The sequence below is a fragment of the Pinus tabuliformis genome, chromosome 9, assembly GCF_031772625.1.
Source record: "Pinus tabuliformis cultivar Carrire ecotype Pingquan chromosome 9, CPIR1, whole genome shotgun sequence".
Classification (NCBI taxonomy): Eukaryota; Viridiplantae; Streptophyta; class Pinopsida; order Pinales; family Pinaceae; genus Pinus; species Pinus tabuliformis.
The window spans coordinates 661,858,891-661,879,449 of NC_142307.1; the positions used below are offsets into that span (position 1 = coordinate 661,858,891).

The 20,559-nt window shown below is 37.8% G+C and overlaps 1 protein-coding gene across 1 annotated transcript; it reads left to right on the top strand.

The window, feature by feature from the left end:
• The first annotated feature begins 16,645 nt into the window (after positions 1–16,645).
• Positions 16,646–19,639, top strand: LOC149150409 (uncharacterized). Its single transcript, XM_089445225.1, has 4 exons — positions 16,646–17,177; positions 17,289–17,386; positions 17,543–17,608; positions 18,205–19,639. Exons 1-4 carry the CDS (start codon positions 16,810–16,812, stop codon positions 19,227–19,229), a joined length of 1,557 nt encoding a protein of 518 aa, XP_089301351.1. The 5' UTR covers positions 16,646–16,809; the 3' UTR covers positions 19,230–19,639.
• The last annotated feature ends 920 nt before the right edge of the window (positions 19,640–20,559 follow it).

Below are 20,559 nucleotides of genomic sequence, written 5' to 3' on the forward strand. Positions count from 1 at the left end.
TAGGGAAAAATTAAATCAAATTTCTTCCTGTGAAATATCAACTATTAGATCATAAAGGAGGGCTAAGATCAAATCTCAATTTTCTAAGCAAATACATAGCTAACCAATATGCAAAGAAAAGATGGTATGCACCACCTACTTAATTTATCGGCAGTTGCAATAGTTTAACATATTTCATGGGTTATGGTATCTTTTTTCCCCACGGAAAAATCGTAACTTTCATTATGTTAAATATTGAAAATTACATACTGTAGATGCTGCATATAGCGCATATGTCAAAACTAGTGGCCTAGCCACAACTATAGAGAGTCTACAAAAACCATAAAAAGGTACTGTGATACTGATATACAAAACATAAATGTACATATATAGGTCTATAAATTGACACAAAATGCAAAATAACTACTATGAGGTATCCATCGAAGATTTGTGTATCATCAGGGCATAGGTGCTCCCCGTGGATGCTGCTCCATGAAAGGCTTGTGATAATACTGGTAAAAATCATGTCCATGCTGTTCTTGTACCATCCAACTACCAGGAAGTTTTTGCGAGGCTTCCTTGGAAAGGTTGTCAGAAAGCTGGTTCCTCTCCCTGTAGATGTGTTGACAATAATTATAGTCAAAACGTGATTTAATAACATAGATTTATTCCAATAAATTTCTGAGTGTGTGCACGTGACATTCAACATGTATATTGAACCAATTGATAACAAGTTTGGAATCGCCAAAAATATGAAGTTGCTGGCATCCCTTCTCAAAAGCAAAAATAAGGAGGAGTCTGAGGTTGTTGAGTTTAGAATAATTGTTTGTGCCTCTCCCTAAACCCATACTCATTTTGTAATAATGGTCATCACTGAGATATAAGATGGGCCCACTACCAAAACCTTGTTGTTGAGTTGAACCGTCAAAATAAGTCCATGGTATAGTTTTATCGATGGTTTCAAAAACGATATTTCGGCTTTGTTGCTTGGTGTCATCATCTAAGATCAAATTATACAGAGCCATAATATGGATATTGATAATTCCCAATCGGTTGCCTTGTCCCATAAAATGAATTTATTCTAAGCAATCCATATACTCTAGCTTACTAGTAGGGGAAGGTTATGAAGCTTTGTAGGGTGGACTTGATTCCACTAGGATTCCCAAGCGTAGCAAATAGAGTCTCCCACCCATCTATATGGAATTTCCATCAATTGATATCTCTTATTCCATAATTGAGTCACAACCTTGCATTGCAAAAATAAATGATCAATACTTTCTGAACAACATCTACAAAGAACGCACCAAGTGGGACCTTGGAAGGAGCGACGTTGTAGGATATCACCTGTAGGGGCTTTGTTGCGAAGCAGACACCACATAAACAACTTGGATCTGGGAGGGATTTTTAACATGGTATCTTATGCATGTGCTACGATAAGATCAAATCTCAATTTCCCAAACAAATACATAGTTAACCAATATGCAAAGAAAAGATGGTATGCACCACCTACTTAATTTTTCAGCACTTGCAATAGTTTACTTATTTCATGGGTTATGGTATCTTATGTATGTGCTATGATAAGCGTTGTATGCCTTATAATGATGCACCAATGGCCTTGGATTATCACCCCCTCAACCGTATACAACGGTAAAGTTAATGGTTAGCCTTAGGTTGAGAGCAATCTTGGTTTCCCTTGATTATAATTGGCACATGCATGTATCACTGACTTTTTATTTTTTACAAGAAGGTACAATAAAGATAACCATAGAAAATTTACAATATGACAATTTTTTTCAACAAAACTAACTAACGAAAACCATCAACCATTTATCAAATTGCAATTAATAAGCATAAAAATACACAAGCGTAATCCATAATGCAAAAAATACTAAGCCCCATCATAGTGAAGAGATCACATAACTCCATCAACCATATATTAAAAATGATATCAATAAACTACATGTAATTATACCCAACCGTCATGCGAATGCTTCCTGATACTCTTCATGATCTAATATGAATATCATTTGATTACGAAGGATCTGCCAGGGTTTATGGCTATCATTGTTCTGATTACTGCCATGATAGAGTAAGGGGGGGCTTGGAGGCCCCTCCTTTTAGGATGTAGTTTCGAGCAAAGGCAAGGAACTTGAATCTTCATTCTTCACGAAACTTACAACCTACAATGATTTCAACTCCTCCAGGAAAACAAATAGCACCCACTCAGGGGATAAAAGAGCGGAGAAAAGTTTAAGCAAACACACCACCTCACATCTGAATGATGTAGGGGGCTCTAGGAAGCTAGGCGTAGAAAAAAATTCTCGGCCTCAGACTAAGTCAAGCAACAAAAGCAAACCAAAGGCAAAAAAAATAATAGTTCTAGAGATTCAAAACCCCGATGTTACTTCATATAGAGACTTCATGCAAGAACACACTATCATCTGCAAATTCATGGGCATCTAGCCCTCTAAAAAAAAAAACCCCTAAACTGGTGGATTCAAACCAAATGGTGCCCAAAATGAGAAATAAGATTACAACTAGGCTCTAAAGGTTTTTTCATTGTTATTTTTTTTTTATCTCTTGGAGGACTGAGACTGCACCTTTGAAGGCGACCCATATTTCTTCAACTGGATGGGGTTATACATGCGGTACTGGAACGAAAACTTCACACCAGAAAATGAATACTTCACTTGGGTCCCCGTCTAGGTGAGACTCTATTCACTCCCCATGGATTTTTGGTCAACCTTTGTGCTGAGAGGAATAGGTGACGAAATTGGAAAATATATCAAAATGTCAAAGGGTACCAGGAATGTCTACTGCGTCTCATACGCTAGAATTTGTGTCTATTTGGATGTCTCAAGGGCGCTTCCAGAGGCCATTAAACTGGTCTTCAGAGACAAGGCATTGCTTCAGAACATAGACTATGAACACATATCTTTTAGATGCAGGAAATGTTATGAACAGGGTAATATCTTCAGAAACTAACCCCAAAATGTCTCTCAACAAACCAATAACCAAGTGCCAAAGAGGGCAGATGAACAAGGCTTCCCCAAAATCAGGAACAACAAGAGAAATCAAGGAGAAAAGGTCAACAACCTCCATAAAACATAAATTAATTCGAAGCCCTACAAGAAGAACTGGAAGAACAAACTTCAGAAGGAAATGTTGAGGAGGAAAGAGTAACGCTAAATCAAATACCAAGGTTAAAAGAGATTAACCTAGGGGACACCCCAAGACAAAGCACAACGAGAATGACCAGCCCTTAGAATACATAGACTTGGATCTTGAGCCGAAAGAAGACTCAGAAGAGGACCAAGTCATAAGAGAATCTCTCAGAGGACTTAATCTCAACTCGATAACAGAAGTACGGGAAAAAATGGATTGGCTACAATACTCGAGGAATACCTCCAAAAAATATAAGGATCTTATTTAATATAAGAAGAACTAAAACTAATACAATCCACCCAAATATACTCCCCCTAAATATAACCTCTCGATGAACTCCCCCTAAATATAAAATTTTTCCTCATGGAGTCTAAAACTAATACGATCCACCCAAGTGTATCCATCTCGCATGACACACTCTTCCAGGGTGTTAAAACTATCTAATAGAGGGAACACATAACAAAGGAGTATGCATGTCTCTCTCGGTCTTACAGCAGGTACATAAAACATTTCAAGGACCACAACTAACAATATATGACATGTAGATTTGCTCTAATTACAATATGTGACTCATGCTTTATCATGGTCACGAGTCTATTCTACAAACACAAACAAAATTTCACGCCCATATGGATCCTTTGCCACTCATCTTGATACACCATACCATTCATATGCTAGAACACACCACTACTTTCCCACTTGAATAACATAGGCTTTGTACTTTTGAGTCTTTGGCATCTTCATTTTAAACTTTGGCATACTGGTCTTGGTCTCCATGTTTTACCTATCATTAGTTAGAGTCATGAATTCTAACAAAATGACTTCATATTGAGGTCGCGAATCTCAATATGTATACAAATTTCCAAGACTTATTCACCTTTACCCATACAAAAAAAAATACAATACCAAATAATAATATAAGCACAAACAATGACCATGCTTTTATGCATTAAGGAAAAAAACTTAAACTAGTAATGCAATATCCATTTTTATGAATCCATGAGTAAAAAATTTTAAACTCTGTCCTCAACTGCGGACACCACAATACTGAACACCTTGCTGGCTGCATGAACACTAGAAGGAAGGCATCCTTGCTACCTTATAACAAATCAAAGTATACTCAAGTATACATAGTCAAGGGCGCCAGGCACAATCCACCACAAAGTTTGATCTCATACCACAAATTCGCTACGCTCCCAACTGAGTAACCAATGTTCATTGTAAACATGTCGATTCATAGGTCGACATCCCATCAAACTCAGATATCACCACATTGATCTGTAAAAAAAAATTCAGTATGTCTTTAGGTGAAGCAACGCTCTCCAAACAACGATGAAATGCATAGTCACAATCCAATTCATTAGAGAAGTGAATCAACAATGCACTCTTCCATAGTTTACCCACTACGTTCGCACCCTAGCTCCATATGAAGACTCATAGGACGCAGATCAGCCACACCAGATTCAGGAAGAGGCTCTATGCATATAAGATCTACCCATACTTTGTCAGATTTTCCCAAAACCGAGCAGGAGACAAATTTATGCCTTTGTCTCTTAAACAACAAAAATAAAAAAGCAATAAATCAATATTTCTAGGAGGCCTTCCTCTAGAGCTCGACAATCTTAATTGCAACAGCAAGATCATAAGATGCTCAGGGTGAAACTGTCAACAATCAGTCATAAGTTTCGCAAGTCCAACATGACACAATCAATTCCATAGCGTGGCAACTCTACACAACACTTAACTCGACTGCTTTCTCCAACATCACAAGCACTTTCTCCAGCAAGATGACTATGGTCAACAACTCACTTCTACTCAACAATATTAGCAATTTCTGTGACATCTGCCTGGGTTGCTTCACAGAAAGATCAACGTTCCTACTCAGGTCAGTTTTCTAATAGGTCTCGACTTTTCAGGAAGAAGATCTATGCATATCAGATCTCACCACACTGATCCGTCACTTTTTTCACTATGTCTTCAGGTGGGGCAACGCTCTCCAAACATCGATGAAATGCATATTCACAGTTCAATTCACAAGAGAAGTGAACCAACAATGCACTCTTCCATAGTTTACCCACTACGCCTGCACTCCAACTCCATTTGAAGACTTGTTGGACACCCAACAACCACACCTGATTCAGGAAGAAGATCTATGCATATCAGATCTACCCATTCTCTGTCAGATTTTCCCAAAACTAAGCATGGGACAAATTTATGCCTTTGTCTCTTAAACAACAAAAATAAAAAACAATAAATCAATATTTCTAGAAGTCCTTCTTCCAAAGCTCGACAGTCTTAATTGCAACACCCTGGTTGGCACAAATTCGATCCATGTTCAACACTTCATTCGACACACACAAAGGCCACACTTAGACCCACTCACATATATTCACTAACAAAGTCAACGCACAATGTCAAATCTTCTCACCACACTAATTGGCTCTATGTTCACCCAGATCCACGCTCTCAAATCTAGATTCCATGCTCAATCACTGCTAGTTTCAACAAGCAGAGAACACACCCGAAATAGGTTACTGACAGATCCAGGAGGGGTCGAGGAAAGTCATGTCAATGCTCCATGGTCACTCTAGTGCACCCAACTCACCTCCACAAACACAAACAACACCGTTGCAACTCCACACGACCTACGCTTGCTGGTTTACACTTCGATGAGTAGGAATTCACCACCGCCACTCACGCGCTCAGCCTCAATGCGGTACAATCACCAATTCCTTCTCCAACCAGCGCCTCAATCTTAGCCACAAGGGATCTCAACTATCAAGGCTCACCATAGACCCAACTCAGCCACCGAGGCTCTCAATCTAGCCACCAAGGCTCAACTCAGCCACTAAGGCTCTCAATCTAGCCACCAAGGCTCAACTCAGATCTACAACACCGAGATCGTAAGCTGCTCATAGTGAAACTGTCAACAGTTCAACCATAAGTTTCACAGGTCCAACACCACACAATCAATTCCACATCGTGACAACATTACACAACGCTTAACTCGGCTACTTTCTCAAACACGACAAGCACTTTCTCCAGCAGGACGATTATGGTCAACAACTCACCTCTACTCAACAACATTAGCAATTTTTGTGACATTTGCCCGGGATGCTTCACACAAAGACCAATGTTCCTGCTCAGGTCAGTTTTTACACTGGCGCTCAACAAAAAAAAACATATCTCCAATGCTTCACCAACAGTGTGACCCCACTAGATAATAGCACATCTCTTCACAACTCTCAAAGCAACATAATGCTTTCCCTGATGCACAAGTTATTTTCTTAGTCGGTACCAATTTAGAAAACCGATATTACACAAAAAATCACAACAGGCAGGCAACAACCTAGCCACAAGCAAGATCCAATGTAGATTCACGCGACTCTATCACTCAGCCACAATCAACACCAACGCATGCATTCCAGGAGCGCGACCTCACCACTAGGTGGTTAGCACGATCGATCAATGCGGTGGATCGACCCTCCAACAGATCTGCCCTAAAACATCCACCTTCGACTTTCAATCTATAACAACCTTATGCCTCTCCAGTGAGCAAGCATCGTCGACTCTTCTGTAGAGCATGCAGCTTGCAGCGAATAGATTCAAATTCACATGGTCAAAGTATCCAAAAAATCTTGACTTTTCAACAACATGGCACCGTCAATTCCTCTCTTTCACAAACTCAAGCTCACAATAGTGGTAACAACGATGCCCTCACAATGGTCTCAACAACACACATAAATTTTTATTCTTTGTAGGATTTACTTGGGCCCTCCCATGGGGAGACCGGCTCAAACCCGCTCTGATATCAAGTTAAATTTTCAGATCACACACTTCAATTGTATATTCACATCAAATAGTGTTACATATAAATACATCTAGTGTTGTCTCAAGATAGATAAACTAGCTTGGACACATGATCACTTGGTTGAGAGAATATCTTAACCACACACCAACCTAGGAAGCAACTAGAGCTTAACAACTCCTAACTAATACGAACAAACTCCTTTACATAGAAAGAGTCACAACTAAGACAAGTAGGAATTAAATTTCCAAGTGGGCCGACTTGTCATTTAGAGCCAAAAATTCAACTTTTTAGAAATTCAAAATTCTCTTTTGCAACATACATGAAGAACACATCTTATATTTTTCTTTTGATAATGACACAAAGAACATGTCTTAAATTTTTCATTATGCACATTTCAAGGGCTAAAATATTAATTATGAAGACCGATCATAGATACAAAATTCAACATACCAACCAACCTTAGTGACAAATTTTAACAAATTTCAATACCACCACCAATTTACTAACATTAATCACAAGTTTTAACACCATCACCACTTTAGTAACCTTAATCATAAAATTTCACAACACCATTTTTGCCAATCAAACTTAATAATAAGTTTTAACATCATCACAGTTTATATAACCTTGTTCACAAAATTTAACCTTACATACTTTGCCAAAAGTTTTAACATAGCCATCATTTTACCATTACTGTTTTACCAACCAATCTTATTTGACAAGTTTGAAACCCCCTATATTTTAAACCACCACCTCTTAATGATTAAGAGCAGGCATTTCCTCCTAAAAAGTCTCCCTCTTGAGAGGTCACAAGATCAAAATTTGAGAAAAGTAGAATATATATGCCTTCAAAAACTTAATAAAAGAAATTTTCGTACACCAATTTAATATAATTAAATAATAATAATAATATCAACCAATCTTATTTGACGAATTTAAAAAACTATAGTCACTTTACCAACCAATATTAGTAATAAATTTTAACACAACTATAATTTTACTAACCAATCTTAATGACAAATTTTAACACGACCATGGCTTTATTCATCAATCTTATGAGAAGTTTTGATACCACAATCACTTTACTAACCCTAGTCACATATTTTAACGCCACAACTACGATCACTTACTTTACTAACCTTAGTCACAAATTTGAACACCACCATTTTTACCAATCAACCTTAACTAGCATTTTCACCACATGTTGCAAAGAAAACGCCGTAAGGCAATGGTATAAGAAATAATAATATAGAAGAAATAGGTCAGCGTTTTATGTAATTTTGTTTCTTTACTAGTGTTTCTTTTTTATCATAAACTGGGTAGCGAATTCCATATTTGAACACAGAGCCATAGTTCAGGCCGAAGAAGAGCAAGGAGGTCGAGTTTGGGAGATGTTCTTTGATGGAGCATGTTCCAGGGAGACTGCAGGAGTAGGGGTGGTGCTAGTATCTCCAAAGAAAGAAACCACACAACTGTCTTTTAAGCTGGCTTTTCATGTCATAAACAATATAGCAAAATATGAGGCTCTCTTGTTGGGCCTTAATGCAGCAAAAGATAGAGGAATCAGAAATATGAAGGTATTTGGAGATGTTGATTTGATCATTCAACAAGTAAATAAAACATTTCAAGTAAAGCACCCAAGGCTGAAAGCATACAGAGATGAGGTATGGAGAATCAGAGATTGTTTTGATTATTTCTGTATTTCATATATCCCTAGAGCCAAAAATCAGCTTGCTGATTCCCTTGCTGCGTCTGCTAGTCTATTTATTCCTCCCATGCCTCCCAGATTAGTTTATGAAGTCCAAATGAAGTACAGACCATCCTTGCCTGATAATGTCCAGCATTGGAAAGTTTTTGATGATGATGATGAGATAAATAGGTTTCTACAAGTCATTGATGAGTTTTCTGAAATGCAAATTGACCAAGATAATGAAGCTTTGTTAGAAAGTCCCAAAGCCAAGCTTAGAAATAAAATTGGTAAAAATAACATTGTCCAACTTCCTAGCAATCATATTCCTAAAGGTTTAATTCCCCTAGAAAGATTGTTTGACCAAAATGATGTGCCTTACAAAGTTGCCCAAAAAGAAGACCAATCTGCAGTCTGTAAGCATGATATAGGAAGTCCAGATCAGCCTAGATATGTAAATCTATCCACTCATCTGTCTGCTGATCAAAGTGTTGAATACTACAATTTAATGAGGTAATTTGCTGATGTGTTTGCTTGGGACTATAGTGATCTGAAAACGTATGATAAGAACATAATCCAGCATAAAATCCCTCTGGAGAAAGACACTATTCCTTTCAAATAGAAGCTGAGACCAATAAATCCTATTCTTCTTCCACTGGTTGAAAAAGAAATTAAAAAATTGTTGGCTGCCAAGATTATAGTTCCTTTTAGATATTCAAAATGGATAGCCAACCTAGTAGTGGTGAGGAAGAAAAGTGGAGAAATCAGACTCTGTGTTGATTTCAGAAACTTAAACAAATGCTCTAAGAAAGACAACTATCCTCTACCAAAAATGGAGCATTTGTTGTAGAAGGTCTCAGGAGCCAAAGTAATGTCTTTCTTGGATGGATTTTCAGGCTTTAATCAGATTGTTGTGCACCCAGATGACCAAGAGAAGACTGCATTTACCACTCCTTGGGGCACTTTTATGTATGCTAAGATGCCTTTTGGATTGATGAATGTTGGAGCAACCTTTTAGAGAGCTATGGATATAGCATTTGTGGGAGAGAAGGATAAATTTTTTCTTATCTACCTTGATGACATAACAGTATACTTTAGCAGCCATCAAGATCATTTGCATCATTTGGAAAAAGTGTTTCTGAAGTGCAGGAGGTTTGGAATTTCAGTCAATCCTAAAAAATCTCAATTTGCTTTAGAAGAAGGCAAGCTGTTGGGACATATTGTTTCTGCTGCAGGTGTACGGATAGACCCAGAAAGAGTAAAAGCAATACAGACTTTGTCTGTCCCAAGATTGAAGAAAGATATCCAATCCTTTTTGGGCAAAATTAATTTTGTAAGGAGGTTTATTCCAAATTTTGCAGAATTGGTGAAGCATATTATCTCCATGTCGAAGAAAGGAGTAGAGGTCAGGTGGACTGATGCAACAAGAAATTCATTTGAGTCTATTAAAAAAGCTATTATGGAGGCTCCCACGTTAATAAGTCCAGATTACAGCAATGAGTTCCATGTATTCTCATTTGCCTCTGAAGACACCATTGCAGCAGTTCTATTGCAAGAAGATGAAGAAGGTTCAGAACATCCAGTAGCATTTTTCAGCAAGAACTTGAGGGATGCTGAACTAAGGTATGATATTATTGAAAAACAAGCATATGCCCTTATCAAATCCTTGAAAGCTTTCCGAGTTTATATCTTGCATTCCAAGATAATTGCATATGTACCCTCCATTGCAATAAAAGATTTCTTAACACAACCTGATGCTGATGGAAGAAGGGCTAAATGGATTGCAAAGCTAATTGAATTTAATATAGAACTGAAGCCCACTAAACTTGTCAGAGGTCAGGGTCTTGCTAGGTTGTTAGCTGAAGAAAATTGCAAATCATTAGATATAGATTTCCTGTGCACAGTTGTAGAAGTCGGTCAGACAGATGAAAAAGAGGAAGCAGCTAAACCAGAGAGAAAGCTGTTAGTGGCCAAAAATCTGGCTTCTTGTGATTGGTATTCTGCAATAATTAATTTCTTGCTGAAGCTAGAAATCCCTTCAAGTTTTACTCAAAGTCAAGCTAGAACTATAAAGCTTAGGGCAGCTAAATATTGCATCAATGAAAATCTGCTCTACTGGAGGGATCCATCTGGAGTGCTTTTGAGGTGTCTGGACAAAGAATAGTCAAAAGAAGTTATGCAGTAGTTTCATTCCAGCATGTGTGGAGGGCACCATTATTGGAAAACCACTGCCCATAAGATTATCAAAGCTGGGTACTATTGGCCCACCTTTTTTTATATGTATTTTCTTTTGTTAAATCTTGTGACAGGTGCCAAAGATTTGAAGAAAAGCAGCAGTTGAAGTCCCTGCCCCTAAAACCAATACAGGCAAAAGGACCGTTTCAGCAGTGGGGCTTGGATTTCATTGGAGAAATCAATCCACATTCCAGTGGCCAGCACAGATGGATATTAGTAGCCACTGATTATTTCACTAACTGGATTGAAGCAGTCCCTACCAGGAAGGCTGATCATAATGTGGTCATGAAGTTTTTAATTGAAAATATCTTTACCAGATTTGGTTGTCCACACAAACTAGTTACAGATAATGCAGCAGACTTTAGGGCAAAAGAATTGGTGGAAATGTGTGATTCTATGGGTATTAAACTTGTTCATTCCACCTCATATTATCCTCAAGGAAATGGTCTAGCAGAATCTTCAAATAAAAGCCTGATAAGGATAATTAAGAAGCTGTTGGAAGACAATAAAAAGAATTGGGATTCCAAGATCAAGTATGCACTGTGGGCTGATAGAGTAACCATTAAGAAATCCACCGGGAATTCTCCTTTCAAGCTGGTATATGGCACTGAGGCTGTATTCCCAATTCAGCTAACTCTCCCTGTGGCAAAATTCCTTCAAACAGAACAGAATGAAGAAGAAGACATGGCAAAAAGGATCACTGATTTAGCAGAGGTACATCAGATTAGAGAACAGCTGGTTGAAAAAGCTGCAGCACATCAGAAAAAGATCAACGAAGCCTTTGACAAGAAGGAAAAAACAAATAATTTTCAGGTTGGTGACTTGGTTTTGAAGTGGGATGCATTGCAGGAGAAGAAGGGAAATCATGAGAAATTTAATGCTTTTTGGACAGAGCCTTTCATCATTTCTCAGATTCAAGGGAACAACACCTTCATGCTGAAAAGTATGGGAGGAGAAGCAGTTTTTGTTGGCCCAGTTAATGGGCGTTTTCTAAAGAATTATGTTGTTTAAGGTCTTTGGCCTTAAAAGTTGTAAATATTTGGTTTTTATCAGTTTTGTGTAGGCAAAGTAGACTCCATGCCCAATGGAACACTAGGAAGTTTGTTATTTTGTTTTTCATCAGGAAGGCATTGATCTGCAGGTTCTTGAGACCTCACAGGGAGGATCTCATCCCCAGAAGGAGCTAGTGTTAGCTCTGCTATGTACTTATGCATTTGGAGAACCAAATTACTACTGTGGCAGTGTTGTTTCATGCCTAAGGAGCTCGCAGCAGTTCATTTTATTCTTCCCTCTTCGTCTGGTTTATACCCTTATAACTCCCGCTACCTCTGTTTCCTCCTCCCCCTTCATTTTCCTTACCCTCCCTTAACCCCGTTATTTCCATTTTTCTCTATAATCCTTTGTAACCCTGTATAAACCCATTTTTCGTTTAGCCCCAGGCGCTAAGGTTTTAAAGCACATATAACTATGCGCCTTCGCAAAATCCCTAGTCCGCGGCTTTCCCCGTCACATCAGTTAAAAAGCACGTGCTTTTAACACCGCCATCTGATCCTCCACCTCGTGATCCGACGATTTATGCTGCTCCCGCTCCCGCAAGCTTCATGTACGATAGCCCGCAGGGAAAGCGGTTTCCTGCCGGACCCACCAGCCACGCGTCGCTCGTTGAACGTGCTTGCGCCCTCGCATACGGATACCACCCACCTCCGATGAGCGGTTCAGGGAAATCGCTTACCGCCCACACGTCTATTCCTATCTCGTTAACATTCGCTCACCTCCGCCGCCCGTTAGCCGTCGGATCTGCCCGACTATGATTCGACGGCCCATGTTCGCCCGTCTACATTTCCTCCCTACGCCGCCTGCCAAGAGATCTCAGTCGTTCATCTGTCATATCCAACGGCTCACATTTCCTGTTCCCGCTTCCTCCCGATAGCTATTGCAAAGATCCCTCCACCGTCGATTTGCGCTATCCAATGGTGGATCTTCCTCCATACCGCCTGCGTCCATAGCACGTCCAATGTACCCGAAAGGAGAAAGGAAGCCATGATTCAGCACTCTGCGCATTGAATCCTCAACAACCACATTCAAAGAGCACCATGGCTGAGAAAGAAAGGACGATCCTCGAGCAATTCAATGCCTACAACGGTTATTGAAATTTATTTGTACAATACTCCACCTGTTCGGGAAGGACAACAAAGTACCAGTGAATGTCAAATTGATTTATTAAAACACACAGTTTGCAGCAGAGACCCATATTAGATTGTAAATGTGGTTGGTGGTCAGTTATGACCCCACCACGCATAGCATAGCAGAGCAATTTTGTAAGCAAACTCCATATATACCCACAAACAAGATGTAATGAGGGTTGATGAATGTTATTTTGATGTAAAATTCAACTTCTGAAGGTTGTAACCACTGTGATACCTGCAGCGTCTGGTCTTCATTTTCAGCTAATGCAAGCTTCTTTTGCTATTAATTGCTCACTTTCCAGTTCTTCTTTGTTCTAGGCTGTGCCTGTTATGCATTTTTCATGTGCTTTTGAGGTTTAGCATTAGAGGGGCTATCATCCCACCTCTGCGTTAGAATCTAGTTTGTATCATTGAATTTGTATGCAGGTTTCTGTTATTTTAATGCCAGAGAGCTGTCATCCTGTCTGTCCATTAGGAAATAGATTTACAGACCTTTTAACTGGTTGCAGCCGGCCATCACAGGGTCTTGTGCATCTGCTGGTATGGTCAATATTCTCCATCATCACCTTATCCTCAAACTGTGAGTAATTGGTGGTCTAAAGTCTTGTAGTCTGGGGGTGTTCACCCATGACTGGGGTTAAGCATAGTAGAAGTGGTTATCTGGCTTGAATATGCATCATTCCTTCCATTCATCCACCATTTTCCAACATTTTTGTTGAGTTTGTAATGTTCCCGACCATCTCTGATATACAACCTAGGAGAGTTTCTTGGGGTGATAACACCTCCCAACCACCTAAGTTAGACAAATCAATACTACCATTGCAACTTGTTTCTAGTCACATGTTTTTGAGTAATGGATGATTAACATTATCAAAGAAATCAACCCATGTTCTTCCAAGTAGCACAAGTATATCTTCACTACTATTGAGTACTTCACTAAGTGCATTGAAGAAGAGTCATTAATGCACGTGACTAAAAAGGTAATTGTTAGTTTATTAAACAAAATTTGATTACTATGTTTGACATTCCTTTATTTGTTATGCTTGATAACATATCCTATTTTTCATCTTCATTATTGTTTGAATTTGGTTTATTTGTTCTACTTGATAACATATCCTATTTTTCTTCTTCATTATTGTTTGAATTTGTTTTAGATAAAGGTTTAATTCTACATTATTTGACTAATTACTATCTACAAGGATATGGAGTGGCTAAATTAACCAACAAGATTTTAATCGATATCATAAATAATACAATAGTGGGAAATCTTAGGAATTGACTAAATGCCTTATCTAATGCTTTATGGGTAGATAGGGTAAAACACCTAGAGGAGAATTAGGCACATCTATGCATTACTTAGTATATGTGAAAGAAGCAATTCTACCATTAAATATATTCTTTCCTTCATTACAACTTTGACAAGATTCTATAGGCCAACCTTCTGCAACTCTTCAAAACATGATTGATACACTCCTTGTTGTAGGAAGAAATGGATAAAACCAAGTAGATATTTGCTTGCCACCAGTAGACCATAAAAATAGGGTTTGATGAGTATAATGCTAGTGATAAAAATTTCAAAATAGGTGATTTGGTTTTAAAGTGGGACAAATTCAATGAGGCAAAAGGAAATCATATTAAGTTTTAAACTTGTGGCTTCATTCCTTTCAAATAACTAAAAAGAAGGAACCAACAAATATATGTTACAAAGTTTGGAAGGTGATATAGATTCCCTTATTGTCAATGGCCAAATCCTCAAAAAATATTACATTTGATTGTTCTATAAATATAGTCAATTACATATACTTTGTTTTTAGGACTTATCAATGGCCAAATCCTCAAAAAATATTTCATTTGATTGTTCTAGAAATATGGTCAATTGCATATACTTTGTTTTTAGAACTTAGTTTATATATAATACATTTCAAAAAATTTGCCTTCATCCTTATAAAATAATCAAAAAATAGGAACAAATGCATACATGTTATGAATCCTCGAAGGTGATCTAGATTGTCTTTTTGTCAATGGTCAAATCCTCAACTTAAATATTTCACTTGATTGTTCTTGAAATATAATCAATTGTGTATACTTGTTTTTTATCTTTAGTTTATTCTTTTGATTTGATTTTGGTAACTAGAATTTGCATGGTGCTAATTGTCACCTATAGGATTTGTTCCCAACTTGCATAGTGTTAATAATTACTTTTGATATTTGCGCCTAGTAACTAGAACTTGTCATTGGGATGTAATTTGGTGGTTGAGAAAGGGTTCCTCTGTGCAAACAACCTAGATTCAAAATTTAATGAGTATAGAGTCCCTTTCATATGTGTGTGTAGGTGAGGAAAGGTGTTTCACCTCCATTTATCCATTAATTTCTCATAGGTTTGGATAGAGATTGAAACACGTTTCCCACTAATTTCTTATAGGTTTGGATAGATATTGAAACACATTTCCCACAAATATCATTTACTAATAATCATTGTTTTATTATCTTAAGGTTGTTCATTATGACTCATCTTCAATCACCTATTAATTTCTCATAAGTTTCAATAGAGATTGAAGTTAACAAAATTAATTTAGCAAAATCAATAATCACATATAGAATGGTAATTGCAATTTCCATAATGTCAATCACCTAATTGGAATTTGCACCTAGTAACCAAGGAAACCATGGTTTACATAATATTAACTATCACTTCTAAACTTACACCAAGTAACCAAATAAAAGTAATTTATATAGTGAAAAACACTCATTTCAACCATATAATAACTCAAATATAATTAGCCATACTATTTTACCTCAAAAATCATTATATATAACTATATCACTTATTATTTATTCAAAATATATAATATACAACATCTATGAAATAACTTTCAATTTAAACCATTTTTTAAGTAATGATAAAGAATACATACTTAAATCTTAATATAATTATCTTATTTCTGAAATGATAAAATGCACATTTTTAAAGGTAATTTAAAATTTTAATAAAACATTTATTATAATTATAAATTTACTTTATTTCCTATTTTTGATTTTTTTAATTCAATTTAAAATAATTCAAATTATTAAAAAATTAAAAGATCTAAAAATTAATAAATTATAATAAAATAAATTTAATGTTATAAAATAATTTGAAAAAAATAAATTAAAATACACTTGAGATTTAATTTTAATATAAAAATAAATTGGTAAAATTAAAATTTCCTACGCCATAATAACCATATTCATGGGAAAAAAAAATGAAAATAACCGTAACAAAACGTGAAGTAAAAGAAGAAAAATTTTAAATGTCCCTTCATTCAATCTATGCAAGAGCATAATTAAGACATCCATCCATATTCCTGAGAAAAAAATGAAAATAATCGTAACGAAACGAGAAGTAAAAGAAAGAAAAATTTTAAATTTGTTCCTTCGTTCACTCTATGCAAGAACATAATTAAGACATCCTTCCTTTAGCTACGGAAATGATATTGCGATCATTTATTTGATACATATTTTGAAGAGATAAAAGGAAATGATATTGCGATAAAAGGAAACTCGCGGTGATAACAAGTCTCTTGTGTATAATTATTACATGGTTTCATCTTCAACCTCCGCGTTCAACAAAACCCTAATTCTAGAAGTTTCCTGATAGCCATTTTATATCAATCCCTAAATTACTGTGCGCGTCAATATAAGCCTACAAGTCTTTAAACCCTCTTTGCTTAAACCCTAGCTCGCAATTTGTACTTCAAGTAGAAGCCATGGCGACGCTGGCAGTTCGTCTCCGTCGCGGTGTAACCCTGGCGAGGGCCTTCTCTACAGCAACATTTAGCAGGGCTCAGCCTTCTGACCGCTTGGTACCAGTAGCCTTCTCCGTTGAAGGCCACTTAACTGGTTTCAGCTTGCCGTCGCCACTGTCACAATGTCTTATAGGACGTCGGAGGGTTTCAACTTATGGACCAGTTTGCTCCCCTGTAGACTCGGACAACAAGCGAGGAGACACTACTATTCTTTTCGAAGGCTGCGACTACGAGCACTGGCTTATTACAATGGAATTTCCTGATCCTCAGCCCACCCGTGAGGAAAAGATTGATACGTTTATAAAAACCCTGGCGAAGGTGGTCGGAAGGTATGGAAAAAATCCAGTTCCTTTAATTTTGCCTCAGGGTTAAGGGTTTATTATTGTTTTCGTGAGCCGGGTCTATTTTAGCTCATGAAATGAGGGTATAATGTCGTACAGTGAAGAGGAAGCTAAAAAAAGGATCTATGCTTTGTCTACAACAACCTATACGGGGTTTCAGGCCCAGATATCAGAGGAACTCTCCGAAAAAATGAAGGGTATAGTATGCCATTTTAAATTATTCGTCATGCTATTGTTTTACTAATTCAGTTCATGTTCTAGATCCGTTAATGAAAATGGCGGCAATTTTGACTCGATAAATGTTGGTATCCTTACACACTATCTGAATTGCCAATTATTGGAGTGTTTTGTAGGCCTGCCGGGCGTTGTCTGGGTGCTGCCTGATTCATATATTGATCCTGTAAATAAGGAGTATGGAGGTAAGTGTCGTGAGCATGCTCTGAATTTGATTAGCGAGAGTTGAATAAATTGGCAGAAAATATAATCCATAATTCTTGTGTGCCGGATATGTTCAATTTCATAGTTGATGTTTTTCATGGTTAAAAGTTTTTCTTTTATTTTTTGGTTTTTGTTGTTTGGTGGAGGGTGGGCTTGTTGGGTCGGGGCACTTTTCGCTGGATATATATGGTTATGTTCGTGTAGAAGGTTAATTAGTTTATGTGTCCTCTTCTCCTATATGTGATGATTTCTTAGGGTTTATTTGGCATTTTGGGACTGGATGTGCTTCTAACGTACTTTTGATAGTTAACTGCTTTTACAGTAAAAATTGAAAATCAAAGTTTATTAAGATCTTAAGTGGAGATCTGATCAGGGATGTTGAGCTTTTTATTTTAAGATCTGCTTTTACAGCAAAAATTGGAAATCAAAGTTGATTAAGATCTTAAGTGGAGATCTGATCAGGGATATTGAGCTTTCTAAGATCTGCTCTTTGTTGCTGAATGTGTTGAGAATGCATACAAATCATGATTTGTGTAGTTATACTGAAATATTTGTATTTCTATGCTTCTGTTCGCAGGAGATAAGTACATCAATGGGGTAATTATACCAGACACTCGGGTATATAATAACAGGTCTAGTGGAAGGTACAATGACAGGCCAAGAAACCGCAATCGCAGAGATTCCATGCCTGTTGAACGAAGAGACCCAATGCCCATGGATGGGAGGGGTGGTATGCAGGGAGATAGGAGAGATTTCAGGCCACCTCTGGAAGGAAGAGGTCCAATGCCAGGTGGTCAACAAGATTACAACAGACCTCAACAAGATTACAACCGACCTCAAGATTACAACAGACCTCCCCCTGAAGGTCCATTTCCAAGTGATCGACAGGATTACAACAGGCCGCCCCCACCTCCGCCTATGGAGGGAAGAGGCCCAATGCCAGGTGGACCTCAAGATTATAACAGGCCTCCTCAAAATTATAACATGTCTCCTTCACAAGATTACAACAGGCCTCCGCAGGATTACAACCGGCCTCCTCCTCAAGATTACACCAGAGTACCGCCTCCACCTACTGAAGGTAGGGGGGCAATGCCAGGTTATCAACAGGATTATAATAGACCTCCTCCTCCCCATATGGATGGACGGGGCCCAATGCCGGGCTATCAGCAGGATTATAGCAGACCTCCACCTCCGCCTATGGAAGGAAGAGGTCCAATGCCGGGCGATTACAACAGGCCTCTTCCACCCCCGCCTATGGAAGGTAGAGGACCAATGACAGGTGATTACAACAGGCCTCCTCCTCCTCCGCCTATGGAAGGGAGGGGGTATCAACAAGATTACTATAGGCACACTCCACCTACCTCTATGCAGGGAGAGAGGCAAGATTATAGGTCACCTATCGATGGAAGAGGTACAATCCCTGGTGATCGACAAGATTATAGGTCAAACATGGACGGAAGAGGTCCCATGCAGGGGGGGCGGAGTGATTACATGCCTCCTAGAGAATCAATGCAGGGAGGATCAACCCCAACCCAAGGCAGGGATTCCGTGCAAGGAGAACAAAAAGAAGCTTTCCCATGGCCAATGGAAGGAGCTCAGTGACAGAACAGCAATGGAGTTCTGAGGTGATGAGAAGGTAATAGGTAAAGTTTGAGTCTGAATAGAGTGAGGAAATCCTTACTTAACGTGTAGCTCAAGCCGCCTTGGGGATTGTTTTTCGGGTTTAAAATTGTCATGCATGGCAAGGTGAATGGAATTTTTGATGGATTTTATTTGACCATGTAAGATTTTCTCACCGTCTGCCTGGTTTCAAAGTCCATCTTTTTTTACTTTGTAAATTTTAAGGACAGTTGATTTATGAGGTGGTAGGTGGATGGCATTTGGCTTCACTTTGATTCCAAAATATCTTGTAGGACTTTTAGGTTTAGAATGGACGATGATCCAATGAATAGATAGTAGTATAAGAAACACTTGGCTTGATATTTATGGATTTATCGGTTTATGGATTTTAACTATTTGTATTAGAGGTGTATTTATTGAATCGAGATATACAATGCAATAATAACACCACCTATATATGTTGATTCTTTACTTAGTGAAAAGGTAGAAGTTGTATTCCCTATCTAAATTTTAATAATATCGACTAGATGCTATTTGTGGGTGCATGAGAGGAGATCGGTTTTTTAATGAGTTATGCAGAGAACATTAAACAAAAGATGTAGTCATAATGCCTTGACAACATGCAACTTGGGAGTCTAGGTCCCATCAGTTCTGGTTCTGGTTGACATGAGCATGCTATTTTCTTGTACAGAAAACATCATGACTTCAATATATTGAATTGCTTGGGCTTTCCAATGTGCATATTCACGAATAAGAAATTATTGAGTCTAACTTTAGTGATTGAGAATGACATATTAAAATTTTAGATATATAAGTGGGACAGTAATTTTTTCTACATTTCTGCAATTAGATGTCTTTTCATTTGAGACGCTTTTTTTTAGCATTAAGTTCTGTATATTACCTGTATTCCCTTGGGGTGACCACTGGTATTTTGGCGTTGCAAGTCCTTGAAACACAAAAACAATTTAATAAGCGTTGAGTGGAATGGAAAATGTTAAGTGCAATGAGAATGCCTTCAAAGCAAATATAACACAACGTTGAGAACCTTGATCGACCACTTGTATGTTCAAGTTTATGACAAATATATTCAGCTCTAGTTTTGCCCATAGATTATGTTCTAATCTTTAAATTTTCAAATAGGATTTCAGTGTTTCACCATATTCACGTCAAACTAGTGTAAAGAGTGTTGGATATCGTATGTTGTGTGCTCTTGGTGCTGTTTTAGAGTAAGGCTTCTTGACATTCCGAGTTCTTTCTTTTTAGAACAGTTATACTAGTACTTGTCAGAATGCTGTGCCCTGTCATTTCTCCT

What these genes read in the sequence shown, in the direction of transcription:
- LOC149150409 (XM_089445225.1), top strand. Translation starts at nt 16,810, where the DNA reads ATGGCGACGCTGGCAGTTCGTCTCCGTCGCGGTGTAACCCTGGCGAGG. An exon ending in ACTCTCCGAAAAAATGAAGG is followed by an intron (nt 17,387 to 17,542) that starts GTATAGTATGCC and finishes AGTGTTTTGTAG; the next exon opens with GCCTGCCGGGCGTTGTCTGG. An exon ending in TGTAAATAAGGAGTATGGAG is followed by an intron (nt 17,609 to 18,204) that starts GTAAGTGTCGTG and finishes TTCTGTTCGCAG; the next exon opens with GAGATAAGTACATCAATGGG.